Source organism: Anastrepha ludens, chromosome 2 (genome assembly GCF_028408465.1).
Source record: "Anastrepha ludens isolate Willacy chromosome 2, idAnaLude1.1, whole genome shotgun sequence".
NCBI lineage: Eukaryota > Metazoa > Arthropoda > Insecta > Diptera > Tephritidae > Anastrepha > Anastrepha ludens.
The window spans coordinates 159,830,782-159,845,748 of NC_071498.1; the positions used below are offsets into that span (position 1 = coordinate 159,830,782).

Consider the following 14,967-nt stretch of genomic DNA (forward strand, 5'->3'; position numbering starts at 1 on the left):
CACAACCCAAACGAAGAAAAAGCAGAGCTTCAAGGAAGGGGTTTCACTTGTTGACCTAAATTGATCTTGTAAGGGTGTGGGCCCACATATACTGACATATTTTCAATTCCTCTGAAAGTTGTGCAATCGAATGAGTTGTCTTATTTGGAACTAAAGCATTTACGGCTTAGATCATTTCACTACTTCAATCGGTGCGTTGTCTCATTGCCAAAGAAGATTTAATAGTGAATAGTGGCTAGAATTTATTCACTATAGCTCGGGCAGCCTATTTGGCAGGCTAATTATTATGACCGACTTAAATGAGTGAAATTTGCGTCCACCGACCCAGAATTTCGGAAGTAACTTTCAATACATTCCAAGCGTTGCGCATTCATGAACTTCGTCATCATAAATATGCAGAAAAAAGAAATCCATCATTTTTACGCAAAAGGTTTAAAATTATTCTATGGTCGATCTTTAGCTTCTGAGCGATGCTACGACTACTATCATGGTCAACTTCATTTATTTCTGTGATTTTATCGACATTATCGACATTTTCCTTAACATCAGAAATGCCTGAACGGAATCGACGAAACCAAAATTGCACGAAATTACCTGTTACAGTATCGGCACCATAAACACCATTCACAATTTCGGAGAATTTTATCGTTATTGACTCCCATTGCTAGCACCCTGTAACTCATAAGTGAATGGAACAAATAAAAAAGAGGAAAAGAATTTTGATGATCCTTTGGATCGATACCTTATGAGATATGTATCACTACAGCCATATTCTGAGATAATACTAGATTTCTCTTCCCCAAATGAATATTTAAATTATAAGCCCCTATAGTAAAACCCGTTACTTATGCGTATTGCTATGCTGAGCGTGTCATGCAGGTGTTAAATTGAAACATACGCCAAATTTTTGACAGTTGAGTGAACTTCTTGTATTCAAATACTGACTGACAGCGAGATATTAATAGCTTAAAGTGGCGCTGTTTAGTATCTGTTTTTTTGTAACGAAAAAAACATAATAGCCTTAATGAATTTCTAAAAAAACTTTTCTTCCAAAACAACAGCTGAAAACTAAAGAAGTGACTAAGTTCGCTAAAAACGGTACTTCATATATTAGTTTGGGGGAAATGAAATCAGTTTTTTTTTATTTTTTTATTTTACGTAAAATTATTTGAAATTGTTTTATGGTCGATTTTTAGCTTTTGGGCGATGCTACGACTACAATATGCCGGTCAACCTCGATTGTTTCAGTGATTTTATTGACATTTTCTTTAACATCAAAAATGCTTGAACGGAATCGACGAAACTAAAATTGCACGAAATTACCTGTTACAGTATCGGCACCATAAACTCCATTCACAATCCCAGCGGTCTGGCTTGAATTTTCGCCTTTACCAAAGTAAAATGTACCGAATTTTCCCTTTGTTGATTTCCATTGTTTCCAAAAACAGCAGACAAATTTTTTTAGTATGAAATGTCATCTACCGAAGAAATAATGGATTTCTTTTTCCTAAACCATATCTGGCAGATTGTTTTCCTAGGCAGATTGTTTCTTTTGCTAGGACGGATATTTCTGCCAACATTTTTGATGTGAGTGTTGCTGAGGTTCGATTTCATTAATTTTCAATGCCATGCCCATTGGGAGGGAGTATTTTTGGCAATTTTCAAACTAATAGTTACATACATTTGTACTAGGTTGCGGTAAGATATCTAATCTAATCTAAAATCTTTTTGTGATGAGAACTGCTTGCTTTTTTTTGCCAGATTTCAATAGTTTTCAGAACCATGCAGAAAAAAGTAGATTAGATCCATATAAAGTGATCCAAGTATTTTGCACATTTTCGCAAATTCTTTTAAATATAATTGAGAAAAATTTAAAAAGAAATTGTGATTTATTAAATGCTTAAATTTTGGTATAGTTTTTAAAAATAATTTTTTTTCGATTATTTTTTAGCATTTTCATATTTTTTTTAACATTTGAGGATCAAATGTACTTAATAAAAAAATGTATTGACAGAATTGTGCTACCGAGTCCCCGTTGACGTGATAGTTGAAATTACACTCACAATTCCGCTGTATTTTTTTTTTGTTTTGTTCGTGTATACCCATTGTATTGTGTGAGTGTTACATGAGCTTCTGAGTGAACTGCTTTGCGTGATTACTTATTTCAGATTTACAACCCGCAAGGTTCATCAGCCAGCATGAACATAATAATGTCAGGCTTGAGATCCAACGGAGAAACTACCTTTCCAACAAGTGTGGCTTTGGACTATGTAAATAATTGAGCGCTAAGTCCTCTCGCGACGAACAAAACTAACACTAAACTCTACAAGGCTCTCATCATGACGTCCTAACGTATGGCGCAGAAGCTTGGACGATGACAACATCCGATGAGGCCTCCCTTGAAGTGCTTGAGAGAAAGAATCGCTTGTGACGGCGAATATCGCAGGCGATGGAACAATGAGCTGTATGAGCTTTACGACGACATAGACATAGCGCAGCGAATAAAGATCCAGCGATTACGCTGGCTGAGTTTGTCGTCCGAATGGATACAACATGAACGCAGCGGCAAGATAAAATGCAGCAAGACGAACAGCAGTCGAACGTAACTGATGATTGAGCTTATTGCTAACGACGGCCTCCAGACGTAATTACCAAAAGGGTATCCCCGTATGATGAACCGTTGGACTTGAGGTTCTTTTAGTGACGTTAAAGTCTCACACTGACTAAGGTTTTTGAATGCTTTTACACCTCGTTAAACAAAGAAAAAAGTTCTTCGTCAAACGCTATCATAGTTTGTCGATCCCTTCCAAACAATTGGATTTGTCCAAGTCTGAAAAATCGAATCCGTTCCTTGCTGCAATCACCTCTTCGTTTGAATAAAATCTTTTTTCCGCCAACCATTTCTTCAAGTTGGAAACAAATAGTAGTCCGAGGAATCCGAGTGAGCCAAGTCTAGAGAATAGTGGGATATTACTGACACCAGTTGAAACCCTATTCTCATACCATAACTGATGCGTTGTCGTGATGGAAAAGGAAAATCACTCGACTTCCTCAATTCAAACGAAACGAAGGCTAAGAAATAACCCGTTCTTGGTGAAACTTGGTGTGTGTTCTTCTTTTAACTAAACATAACCTCGATATGCGCCAAAAGTGTCATCTTTCTGACTTTGTATTTCCAAAATGGCGCAAAATTAATAGACTGATTTATAACTTTTGCGTCGTAGCTCAATCAGATTTGTCAATCAAACAAGCAAGCAGTGAAGAGCGCAAAGGTCGAAATAAAAATTTTTAATACTCACAATACTTTTCTTTATTTATTAAAAAAGTTATTCAAAAACAAAATTGGATGATTAATTTTGCGCCGCCAAATGTACATTAATTTTTAGTATGAACTTTTTATACACTTAATCAAAATGGTCCTATAATTTTGTTTTAGCAGCAGCCATTGGAACTTTAAAAAGTGAAGTAGTGATCTTTTATTAATAAATCAGCGTAAATAAAAGGAATTAGTGATAAAAACATTAATATTTTCTACATCCAAACTTTGCTTTGAGAGCAGCAGCAATCCTCTGGGGCATGTTGCATACAAGCTTTGCACATTCAGTTGTTCTCATGGCGCTCCAATCGTGAATGAAAGCATTTTTCAGGGCTATTTTCAATGATATGCTGTGTTATGCTTTATCTCACGTTTTAAAGTATCCCACATGTGCTCTATGAGGCTTAGATCTGGAAACTTTGCTGGGAATTCTGACAAACGAATGCTCTTTTCTCCAAACAGATGCATCGTAGTCCCTGATTTGTGACAAGGAGCATTGTCTTGTTAGAATTGAACCCCATCTAAATTAGTGCCGCCGAAAATACAGTTTCTAATAAATTTATTTACTTTTGACTGTCGATGCGACTCTCGCAAATGAACATTTCGCTGACATCATCAGCAGCCATTCAGTTCCAGATCATTATGCTGCCTCTCCCCTGTTTAACACTGGGTACCACGCAATCTGGATGATATTCCTCGGTAACCCGTCGCCTCACGAACGTCACACCAGGTGTTCCAAATACCTATAGGAAAGGAAAAAAAATTATTTTATAAGATTTGTGTTATTTCCTCGCAATTGGACTATGATAAGAAGCTATGCTTGTTAATATTTTAAAATGATGTAAACTAAGCCTCCCTCGAAGTTCGATTTATCAGACCACAGAGCATACGACCAATCTTCCTCCGTAAAATGTGGGTATAGAAGAGCCCATTCTAAACCCTTTTTCCGATTCTTTTCTGAAAGCCATGGCTTCTTTCAGGCTTTGCATCCTTTTAAACGCACTTTCAGAAACCCTCTTCTAGCTATTCGAGCACTAACGGATTTTCCAATTTTTTTCGACAGTGCAGCTATAAGGCAAAAGTGAATTTTTTTACGATCTTTGACAGACTCGCGCATAAGTTTTCGGTCTTCCCGTACACCAGTGAGGTGTTTTCTTCCACTTTTTGATTTATTATGGTGGGATTTTGTCTACGCGAATCTACATTGACAACCAAGTTTAAATTGTCTAAATATTTTAAGTAGAACTTTAAAAATCCAACATGTTTTGTGTTACACCCCGTAACTTAGTTAGTTACTTTTTATATTCTTTATAAATTCATTAGAAATTTTTCTTTCGAAATAATATTAAGACATTAAATAAAAAAAAAACCTTGCAGCATAAATTAACATACCTATGCATACACATACATACACATCCATATGTACACTTGCGTGTTGGACGCCTTTTCCGCATAACCCAGAATCCAAATACCTCAATTCTCCTTTTCTCTTGTCTCATCTGCATCACCAACTCCCGCCGCTGTTGTTTACCTCTTCGCCTCTTTCGGAATTCTTTCCATACGTCGCGTCGTCGTTAGTGTTTCATAAGAACTTTATTTAACAGCAGCATCAATTCATTAAAATGACAATTTTACAAAACTTCACATGACGACCAACAGCTACTTTTTACTTTGCCTGCGCATATTCCACTCACCAACGAGCAGAGGTGGACCAGCCCCACCAGCCCTGGTGATACAAAAAAGGTTCTCAGTAGCCAAGAATAAAAAAGGCAGATTTGTTTCTTCTGCACAAGCATTTATTTTTAGTTTTCAATTTTCTTTTTTTTCAATCTTCAGCTTTTATAGCTCTTTTTAATTTCTTTGTTGCTACTTTTCATTCGTCCTTCCGTGATTTCCACGAATTGCCTGCAACATGGTTTCGTACGTTTTGTCGTTCGGTTGTTGAGATGCGCTGTGAGATGCGACATGCCAAACTGCTTGTGGTTGTTGTAGTTGTTGGCATTACTGCTGCTTAATTTTTTCTGCTGAAGCCTTAACTGCAAGCAACTTGCGACTTCATTGCTGTTGCAAGATTGTCTTAAGCGTAAATTTCGACTCTTTTAATTTCGAATTTATTTTATTTTTATTTTCATTACGTTTTTTCTCTTATTGAAATATGTACTTCACACAAGCGCAACTCCAAGTTGCCACCAAGCGTACACCACAGCCGGTAATGCGCCGACCGTGCCGGGCCGACTATTGCCAGCCTGCGTTCGGCCAGGCCAGCGCACACGCCTAGTTAGTTGGCCCTCTTTTCGAGCCACATTTGGTCTCGCCTGGCACGTTGGCATTTTTTCCAACGTCTGCACTTTTTCTTCGCGCTGTGTATACTCGTAGTATTGATCGTGATCATGTTCATGCAACACGCTCAAACGCTCGCGTTTCTCGCCTTACTGCTGCGCTAAAGGCAGTGTATACGACATTGTTGTTGTTGCTTTTTTCTTTTTTCTTGTTATTACTCTGCCCGGCGCGTTGTGTTCGCTGTCTGCTATTGATCATGTTTGACGATGAACTTTTAATTGATGTTTTTTCAATCGCTGTTGCATGTTTCTCGACCAGTATCTGCTTCGCACACACCACCACCTGTTCCATCGGGCAAGTTTTGAAGGCTGTTGTGCTTTGGTTTTTTGTTTGTTGCTTTATTGTGCGAACGCATAAATTCCCTCAAACGTAGCTGCTGCCTTCTTTTCAGGCGTAACTAATGTTTATTGCACTGTGCCACTTGTGCCACATGCCTAACGAACTTGCCACAATTTTCGCGTACATAATTTTACACTTCAATTGAGGCAATTGCAATGAACACAGCAAGCAACAAATGTATGCAACATGGCTTATACGCAATGATTGGGGCAGCAACGGATATCCACAGGCCGTTTTAGTTTCCATAAAATGTGCGAAATCCGAAATTAATTGCAACGCCCACTATTAACGTAGTGGAATGTGAAAACGAGGTTTGGAAGGTTTATAGACCAGCAACAAATGCGATTTCCGACTCATTGAAAATTATTAGTTTAAGAAAAAAGTTTGATTTCTTTTAATACCTTTGTAGAGCTGCAAGAAGTGCGATTTTAGACTCATTTTCTAAAAAATTATAAAAAAATCTTTAAAATTATTAAATAATAAAAAAAAAAATCTTCAAAATTATTAAATTTTAAAACTTTTTTGAAAATTATTAGATTTAGAAAAAAAATTTTAATTTTTTTAATACCTTTGTAGAGCCTCAAGAAGTGCGATTTTAGACTCATTTGCTAAAAAATATATTAATAAAAAAATCTTAAAACTTATTAAATTTTAAAACTTTTTTTGAAAACTATTGTATTAGATTTCCAAAAAAAAGTTTAATATTTTTAATACCTTTGTAGAGCCTCAAGAAGTGCGATTTTAGACTCATTTGCTAAAAAATAATACAAAAATCTTGAAAATTATTAATTTTTAAAATTTTTTTTTGAAAATTATTAGTTTAGGAAAAAAATTTTATTTCTTTTAATACCTTTGACACATGACTTTAAAATAATTTTCTAACAACATAATAAAAAATTTTTGAAAATTATTAAATTTAAAATTTGTTCGGAAATTATTGAATTAAAATCTTTTTTTTAATTTTTTTCAGTTTATACTGCACTTGCATGCGTTTCAATACAAATAATAAGATTTGAAATAGTTTTTTAACAAATTAAAAAGCAAATTTTGTAGAAAATTATTAAATTTTAAATCTTTTTTTTGAGAATTATGAAATTTATAAACAAAAAATTTATTCATATTTTCAATTTTTTTCTTAAAAATTTTACGGCGCATATTCATGCATTTTAATACGAATTTTTATAATATAATTTGTTACACTTTTCTAACAAATTAAAAAAAGAATTCTTCAGAATTATTAAATTTTAACATTTTTTTGGAGAATTATGAAAATTATTAAATTAAAAAAAAATTTAATTTAATGTTTTTTTTTTCAAAATCTTATTTATTATTAAAAATACTTATATTTCTGTGGCATTTTATTAAGGGAGTGTATAATTTTTTAAATTACAAAAAAAGAACAAAGGCAAAGAAAAATATACCTACCAAAATTGCATTGAAACTTTTGGATTTTTTTATATTTTTTAACTATTATGTATATTTAAAAAATCAATTCACTCATTTCATTACGTTTTTTTTTAATATTTTTTACATTTTTGCCCTTAATTTTTTTTATTTGAAATCAATTATTTATTTGAATAGTCTTTACTACATCTTCACATATACCTATATCCCATTAAACACTATGTAAGACTGCAAATTTTTATAAAAATATTTTCTAAAAATTTTCCCAAAATATTCGAATTGCCAAATGGGGTCAAGCAGACTGACCGCTAACTTTCACTGCGGTACGTAGGCACACACCTACATATGTACACATGTATGTATGTATATATAAATATAAGAATGCAACAATCAGAAAACGGCAGTCGAACTGCCAGATTGTGACTAACACATCCGCACACACACACGTACATATACTAACAATTCGCATCAAACAGTATAAATTAAGTTGTTAACATGACAATTCGACAAAACTCTCTGGTCTCTGGTGTTGATGATGGTTGTTGCAATGTTAGTGACTGTTATTGCTTTTGTTTTTTTTATTTTATTTTTTTTTTGTTTTTTTATCTTGCACCCGTTGATACGCAGGGAGACGTATGGTGCAATACATTTCACACCTCACAAACGGCTACGAAACAACGCAAAGAACAGCAATTACAAAAAAGAAAAACAACAAACAGAAAATACATTTTAATGCTAACAAGGTCCATTTTAATGAATTCGACATTTACACTCGGCTTCAACACCACTCCACTCCACTCCGCTCCACTTCGCTGCACTACTAGACTGCTGCACTTCATTACTTCACTCCACTCATGCACTCTGCTCCAGTAAAAACTTCGCCAAACACCGCAACTCCAACTATGCACACTTCGTATACTCACTCAATCGGGTCTTGACTCCGCAGTGGCCTATTAAAGTGGTGAGCGCTCGCGCGCCGATTACGATTGCATTGGATGGGCATAAAATTAAGCGACAGGTCACTGCGCGTATGCGTGTCGATGCGGATGTGTGTTGCTATTTATGGTTAGGTGCGTGTGTGTGTGTGTGTGTGTGTGTGTGTGTGCGGAAGATTAAAAAACACGATTTCATATTGATTTGTGTACTTCGCGCTCGTATTCACACTTGTTGGCATTTATTTGGGAATTCGTGTTTTGGAATATTTTTGTATACGTACGAGTACGCTGTTCATGCCACATACTTGACATTTTAGCGTGCTTGTTGCACATTTCGCATTAGTAGGGACGATTTATTCTATTTGAAGAACAATGGAAAAAATTTTCGGGAAATATTTTTTTGTTTTCTGGATTTCGTTGACTCAAGAACAGTGTACAATAAATTCCGACTCAAAAAAAATTATAATCAAAATTTCGCCAACGCCAAAAATTTCCAAGGCGACCAACAACGATCAATACTATCCTTTTAAAGTTTGATTATCTGATTTTATAATTTTTATGAGGCCCAAGGTATACCACTTTCGTAGTAAAAAAAGGCATACGAAACTTCCATCATTCATTGTTGTAAAGTATGTTCATTGGAGCATTTTAATATGAAAATCGTTTTTGGCAGATATTAACCCTCTTCTTCTATCATATATTGGTATTTTAGTGTATAACTCTGTAGCAAATCTTTAGAATATAAAAAACGTGGAAAAACATTTTCATTATATCTATACTGGGCTGAAATTCTATGCCAAACATTTTTTAATTATAGTTTAAGCCATCATCCACCGGAGCGATTCTGTATCAACCGACTCAATTATTTCAAACATTGGAGCAAATTATTTTGAAAATTGATTTATAAGAGGCTTGAGTGTAAAAATATGTAAATTGAGAAAATTTCCAAAAAAACAAAAAACAAATTATAATTTTAATTAAAATTTTTTTTTCAAAAGTGTCAAAACTAGTTTTTCCGAAAATTTTGAACAAAAAAATTATTTATGAATTGAGAAAATTTCCAAAAACAAAAATTATAATTTTAATTTAAACTTTTTTCAAAAGTGTCAAAAGTAGTTTTTAACGAAAATTTTGAGCAAAAAAATAATTTTTGAATTTTTGTAAAAATTAAATTAAAAAAAGAAATAGTTTTTGAATTTTTGAGAACAAAAATTATATATCCTTTTTTTCTGATTCTATTTTTTTTTTTTTTGAAAACAAAGTTATAAAAAAAAATTATTTTTCAATTTTTGAAAAAAAAAATTTTCCTTTTTTTCTGCAAAATTAAAAACATTTATAAAAAAGTAACAAAAATAGTTTTCGCCAAAATTTTTAACAAAAAAAAAATATTTGTAAAAAGTGAAGATATTTCACTTAAAAAAATGTATACGAATATTTTCAATATTGAATAAATTTTTAAAATTTTTTTCACCATTTTTCAGTGCAAATAATTTTTGAAAAAAAAATAATAATTTTCCCGTTTTTCTGAAAAATTAAAAAAATAATTGTATAAAAAAGTAACAAAAATAGTTTTTCGCCAAAATTTTTAACAAACGAAATAATTTTTTTTCCAAAACTTTTTTCAACAAATTTGTTTCTTTATTTATTTTTTTAACTATAAAATAAATGTATAAAAATATTAAAAACGAAGATATTTCACTCTAAAAAATGTACACGAATATTTTCAACATTGAATAAATATTTAAAAAAAAATTTCTTTTAACACACTTCCTATTATATTCAAGCTTTTATATAAACGAACTTTTAGAAAGATTTACGATAATTTTCAAAATTTTTTTTCAAAAAAAATTTTTTTTAAATTATATTTTTTCTGAAAAAGTTGAAAAGGAAATGCATAAAATGCCTTAAATGATAAAAAAACTGAACATATTTCACCTTAAAGAAATCTATACGAAATTTTTAACATTGAATAAAGCTACAACTTTTAAAAATTGTTTCCCAAATTTTTCTTATTATGCTCAAGCCTTTATATAAACGATTTATTAGAAAGACTTACCACAATTTTCAAAATTTCTTTTTCCCAAAAAAATGTTCCATTTATATTAGATTTTTTCTAAAAAAAAATGGAAAGAAAACAACTAAACGAAAGTTAAAAAGAAAAAACCGCATATATTTCACTCTAAAAAATCTATACCAAAATGTATTTGCATTGAATAAATTTCAAAATTTTACAGCCTTTATTTAAAATAACTTTTAGAAGAATTTACAACAATTTCGAAAATATCTACTTGGAGAACTTGAATTGCTTAGGTGTATGTCGGCTCAAAAAATATAATTAAAAAATTTCTGTCATAGAATTTCAGCTCTTATCTCCGAAAATGAGTTCCTGCATTTTTATTTGCTACAACGTTTTTTTTTAATAAAATTCTGAAATATGTGTAGAAATATTTAATACATGAATATTTTTGGTAATCCTTCAATTTCATAAAGGACTAAAAAAGAAGGCTTTGCAGAAGCCATAAAAAATTCATAGAAATGAGTATTTTGCCCATCTCTGTAACTTTACTGGAAACAGAATCAGAAAAAAAATATAAAAAATTTAAAGCATAAAAATGATTTTCAACGTAAGGCGTCCGAGAACCGTAAGAGACTACCTAAAATAGCTAAAAACAAATACTCCACAGATGGTTAATATCCAAGCTCAAGAGCTTCCCAAAAGTTAGTAGTTTAAACTGAAAGCCAAGTTGTCGTATTTTTAGCCTCGCGAAAATGAGGCCTCTGTGGAGTGGAAGCTGAGTTGATTGCACGTCAATACCTCGCATATGGCTACCTTATAATGACCTCAAAGTCTTGTTTATCCTCACTGCATGGAGGTTAACGAAAGTTGCCAGTCCGGCAGCCTTAGAAGCCTCTTCGATCGCCTTCAAAACACCCGTTTTTAGAAGGATTTTGTAGCCATGCATGTCAGTACTCTCATTCAGCGCTCACTATGCTAACTCGAAGATAACTTATTACTAAGCAGACGGCAGCTTACCCGTTTTCTGCAATGTTCTTGTGACTTTGAAAGATATGCTCAGATGCGATTGAAAAGGATGTCAGTCATTCGAGTACTAATTTCGAGCGCAGTCTCCTTCTATGGATATGAGTAAGTGATCTCGAAAAGTACTTTTTCCAATTTTTACAACAGTTTAAGATGTCAGACCATAAAATAGACCGCTGGCACGAGAAGTGCGCAAATCCAGTCCAGAAATATATATAACAACCCTCGCAGAAATATGCGTGATTATCTATGTAGAATATCAGTAGCGTTTTTGCTGGCATAGCCCAATACAACCACGTCATATTTTGCATCGCATTCTTCCCATAAAAAAAAATTAACAGTCAAAAAATGTCAATAACAAAAATTTAAAAAGGTAGTTAAAGGTTAGATTCGCCAAAAGCGCTGACATCCATTCCACCATTCATGATGTCTACTTTGAGTATTCATTGAAGGTCGGCCTACATCTGTTATCGCTAGGAACCAAAATGACTATGCGTGGCTTATTGCCAACCAGGCTAACCTAACCTAACCTAACCAACCGAACCTAGTTAAAGGCATGCGTCCACAGACTCCTTAAACTGCAAAGCTCAAATAAATAAATACCCTACTGCAATTCGTTTTTCTATCCCCTCCCCTCAGACACCAGTTCTAACTGATAGCGATTAAATTACTTACCAGCAAATTACTTAATCAACCGCCATCTTTCTGTAATTTCGTTTGTATCAGCGGCAGAAAATTACACAAAATTAAATTTATTACCAACAAAATTTGGTTAGCTGTTCACCCTTTTCTTGCCACCGAAAAATTCGCTCATACTTATTTGTATTTTTTCTACTCTTTCTTTTTCAGACACTGCAGTCACTGCAAAGTGCCGCGAAGCGAGCGGGGACATCGTGTGCGAATTGCAAAACCACAACGACAACCCTTTGGCGGCGGAACGCCAGCGGTGAGCCAGTGTGTAATGCTTGCGGGCTCTACTACAAGTTGCATAATGTAAGTAAAAAATGAAACGAACAACATAAATAGCAGATAAATTATTAGAGAAAGTGTGAATGGTAAAAAAACAGCAAATAGTTACTTTTCCGCCAACCGAATTGCAGCGCTTCTGAGCGGCGCGCACCAACGCCATTGTTACTTTGCCGCGCGCTCTGTCAACATGAATCACTTCCGCATTTTATTTCCGGCCAAGTACCAGTAAAAGACCTCAAGTTAATTTACGTATAGTTTTTAGTGCTTTGCGCTCATATTGATGTGCTCATGGGAGCCGTCTCCATTGCAAGTAGCTGTGAACACACCGAGCTAATCCGCGCTGCATATGCTTTCGGCTGCATCAACGCGCGCGTCAGCAATAAAAATGACACGCTTAGCAGCGATTTATGCACAAACGTATACATATACATATGCACATTTATTAGTATGTTAATGCTGTCAGAATTTGTTTGCCTAACAACGCTGAAACGCTAACAAATTTCCAAAGTCACACAGCCAACCAAGTGGCGCCGCGACGGATACACTAACAGGGCGCGCGATTCCGGTATCACGCCGCGGCGGCTGGCAGTGATGCGACACAGCGGGTGCTGCTGCGCCGTAAATCCGCTGATGATAGCTTAATGATATAAGTATTTAAATCGTTTATAATACCAAAAAAAAACAACACAAAAAAAAAAAGCCATAAGTATGCTACAAAAACAAAACATCAATAAATTGGTAAAACCAACAAACACTCGAACAGCAGCAGCAGTAAATAAACTTCATGGCGCTTAACCCTCGCTAAGTGCGCGGCAGCGATTTCACACACCATTTAGCCTGGCAGATTTGCCTGTGTGCGCAAGAGTGTGTGATCCAGTGATACTTGCACTTTGGTTAGTACACCAACACAAACTCACACACACACACACACGTGCGCGCTCATCACCAGCACAACATTGCTGTAACTTTTGTTGTTGTGTTTTCCTCGCATGCAAGTGCTCAAGTTACCCCAAATTTTCTTTTGCTGCTTCACTTTACAGCACCGCCGCTTGGTAGCGGAAATCAAGTGCAGGGTAGCGGAAATGTGATGAGATTAAAATTGACACCCATACGTGTGCGCTAAGGGGCGCAATTCAAAGATGACGGACGAACGGACGGACGTACGTACGAAGGAACTGATCTACGGACAGACGCACAGACGAGCAGACAGACGGTTACACTTTGTTGTAAGCGAGTAGCGAGTAAATGCAGCCAAGGCGTTGGGGTGAACAACAGCGCAAATACTCTCGGGCGTAAGGGTGTTGCGCGCTGTGTGAAGCGGCGTGCGTGTGAAGTACACAGCTTAAACGGAAATCAGATTTGCACTTTATGTAGAGTTAGGCGGGTGCTATGTTCAGCCGGCAAACACAACAAAAGCGGTCAGTCAAAGTATTAATGCGACCACGCATTCGACCTTGCCGACGCCACCGCCACCGCCACCGCTCGGTTCGGTGTTGCTCTCAAACGTTTTGATGAATTGCTGATGATTATTTAAAGATGCTATGCATCAAGCATCGTTGCATTGTTGCTTTTGTTACTGTAACATTTTTGTTGTTTGTGTGCCTCTGCACTGTATGACGATAAGATAAGCAACAAACAGCGGCTGCCGCGTGCACAGCGCGGGCTGTAAAGATGCGATAAGCAACGAGTTCGAAAATAAATGGGGAGGAAATCGCTTACCGGCTAAATTGGGGTAATTTATGTGTAGTTAAGTTGACAGCTATGGGTGGGTAGTGGTTGTTGTTGTAGTGGGTGGAGTGGGTGATGGGCTGTTGTTGTTGAGATGGGTGTCGCTCAAGCGCTTACTTTCTGCTGCAAAGGTGTACTTATGCACATACATACACTCATGCAACGTTATATATTTGTGCTGCGCCATTGATGTGGAAGTAAAATTCAATTTTCGGAAACTGAGTTACGATGGTAAAATATTTTTCCTCCTGCGACTATTTGCGTAAATGAACTTTTGTTTATTTATACGTTTTTTTTTTGTTTTTTTTTTGTCTTAGCCTTTATTAGGGTGCCTTAGAATTCATGAGACTTCATAAAAATTCACAAGTGTGCCGCTGTCCAACAAAATAGCGCGCACACACACACACACACACAAGCTCAATGTCTATGAACCAACGGCCGGTAGTGTAGTCCAAAAAAAAACACCAAAAACGAAAAAAAATAAAATAAATAAAACAAAGCAAAATAAAACAACAACAAAAAAATGAAAACAAAACAAACGTAAAGTTTTGCGCATTAAAAATTCATTAGCCCAGTAAACGTAAAAAAAAACCTGCTACCTAATTTGAGGGTTGCTGGAAGCTATTGGAAGGAATAGACCACCGCACGATGGGCAATAAACATTTCAGCAAACGATTTGAAAAAATGTTTGTAAGATATTTATTTTTTAACTTGAATTTGTTGCCTGTTACCTGTGCGCCAGCCTGGTACCTTGAAAGTTTTCTCAAAGTTTGCTTTAGGGATAAGATTTTTTTAAGTTTTTTTCTGTTGTTTTTCTTTCACTACTTGAGTTGGGGCGATTGTTTGGTGCGCGTGTAAAAGTTTTGTGCAAAGTGTCATTTACATGTCAGTAACTT

The 14,967-nt window shown here is 35.0% G+C and overlaps 1 protein-coding gene across 1 annotated transcript in view; it reads left to right on the top strand.

Moving 5' to 3' along the window:
- The window catches only part of LOC128855689 (GATA-binding factor C), a 239,954-nt gene that overhangs the window by 195,246 nt on the left and 29,741 nt on the right, over window positions 1-14,967 (top strand). The window contains exon 6 of the mRNA XM_054090818.1: window positions 12,224-12,367. Coding sequence (XP_053946793.1) covers window positions 12,224-12,367 — 144 coding nt within the window. The remainder of the gene's footprint in view (window positions 1-12,223; window positions 12,368-14,967) is intronic.